General features: G+C 66.8%; 1 protein-coding gene across 1 annotated transcript in view; it reads right to left on the bottom strand.

Annotated features, from left to right (window-relative positions):
- CDH4 (cadherin 4) overlaps nucleotides 1–1,601 on the bottom strand; it is a 382,977-nt gene that overhangs the window by 29,271 nt on the left and 352,105 nt on the right. Inside the window, exon 9 of the mRNA XM_015596918.1 lies at nucleotides 1,484–1,601. Within this exon, the coding sequence (XP_015452404.1) occupies nucleotides 1,484–1,601 (118 nt within the window). The remainder of the gene's footprint in view (nucleotides 1–1,483) is intronic.

The following is a 1,601-nucleotide window of genomic DNA, read 5'->3' as shown; positions in this document are numbered from 1 at the left end:
TCGAGTCATCAAATATTGAACAGAAGCTCCTTTGGAGATGGACAGCCGGGCTCTGTCCGCCTGCAAATCAGTGAGCCTGAACTGAGCCGCGGCCCTCCGCCCTGCTGGGGGGCAGGCCTACTGGCAGGGGCACAGTCACCAGCCTCCGCTTTCTGCTCTGCTGGGGGGGCCCCAGGTCTACTGGGGGGGCATAGTTGCCAGCTGAGACTGTAGCCCAGACTTTGGAGCTGCTAGTGGGCCAGTGAGAATCTGTGCTCCCTCCCTCCCTCTCCCCCATCTGCTCCGCCCCCCTTAGGAAGGTCTCCACACATTTGGAGTCCCTGCTGCTCCCCAAACCTGGCCAGATCACAGGCTATGGGGTACAGCCTGGGAACAGAGAACCTGTACTTCCTCGCCAGCCTCGGCTCACAGAGCAGCCCTCAGCAAGCTCACGGTTAGGGGACAGAGAGGGGACAGAGAGGGGACTCAAGGGCCACCAAGGCGAGTGCTGCCAGGAAGCCGCTGCCCCCCGCCTGCTGGACCCCGGGGAGCAGCCCTCTACTCCGAGCTCAGCGAGGGTCCTGGGGGCCAGGGGGTTTCCTAGGTCACTGTGTCTGGGACACGCCGGCCTCTGGTTGCAGAGCAAACAGGAGGCCAGTCAGCCGGACTCCTAGAGGAGGCGACACCTGCCTGGGAAGCTCGGGGGGGCTGGGTGCCCCAGGCGGGGGGCTGTCAGCCAGGGCCTGGGGAATCCCCCAGGGACCTGGAGCAGGTGACTGTCCAGACAGAACAACGTGGCCTGGGGCCCGGACACGCTGCTGTGCTCAGCGGAGGGATGCCTCACCGAGGCGACAGCAAATGCCCCCATCCTACCCGCTCCAAGATGGCCTCGAGTCCACGTGGCGGGGTGACGGAGGCACCCTCCTCGTGGTGTTGGGGACGTGGGGAGTCACTGTGCCAGCACCAAACACGTGGCTCGTCGATTTGGCTCCAGTGATTCCTGGCCTGAGTGAAAAGCGCAGCCCTTTCCGTGGATCCCGCTCCATCGTGGAGGGGTGCACAGGGGCCTTGGCAGGACGGCCCGCTCCGCAGACGTCGGGGCTGGATGTGGGGTGGGTGTCCAGGTCCCCAGAGGGTTGTCAAACCTCCCAGACGCAGAGTCCTGCTGTGGCTGTGCCCCGGGGCCCAGAGAGCTGCCCCCCGCTTGTCTGAGCCCTCCGCCCCCCACGCACACGCCAGCAGGAACTTCACGGACCAGCACAGAGACCGGCGGGGTGGGGTGTGGCATCTGCCGTGCTGAGACTGTCCCCTCCAGGCCCACCGGACGGGCGGCCGGGGCGGCTCCCAGCTCCTCTGTGATGTATCCCACTGGAGACACCCACTCAGGGCCTCCGATGTCCTCTGTGGACCAGCGGGCCCAGGGGACACAACCAGGGCTGGGTCACCTGTCCGCCCAGCTGCAGCGCCCAGCCCGCGCTCCCCAGCCGCTCGGCACCCAGCTCACCTCTCGGTCCAGGCCGGCGGCCAGCGTCACGATGTCCCCCGTCTCGCTGTGGATGGCGAACATGCTCTGGGAGGGGCTCTGCGGGCTCTGGGCCACGATGCGGTACTGCACCACCCCG

The sequence above is a fragment of the Pteropus alecto genome, unplaced genomic scaffold (assembly GCF_000325575.1).
Source record: "Pteropus alecto unplaced genomic scaffold, ASM32557v1 scaffold45, whole genome shotgun sequence".
In the NCBI taxonomy this organism is placed as follows: Eukaryota; Metazoa; Chordata; class Mammalia; order Chiroptera; family Pteropodidae; genus Pteropus; species Pteropus alecto.
This window is presented reverse-complemented; position numbering and strand designations above follow the sequence as displayed.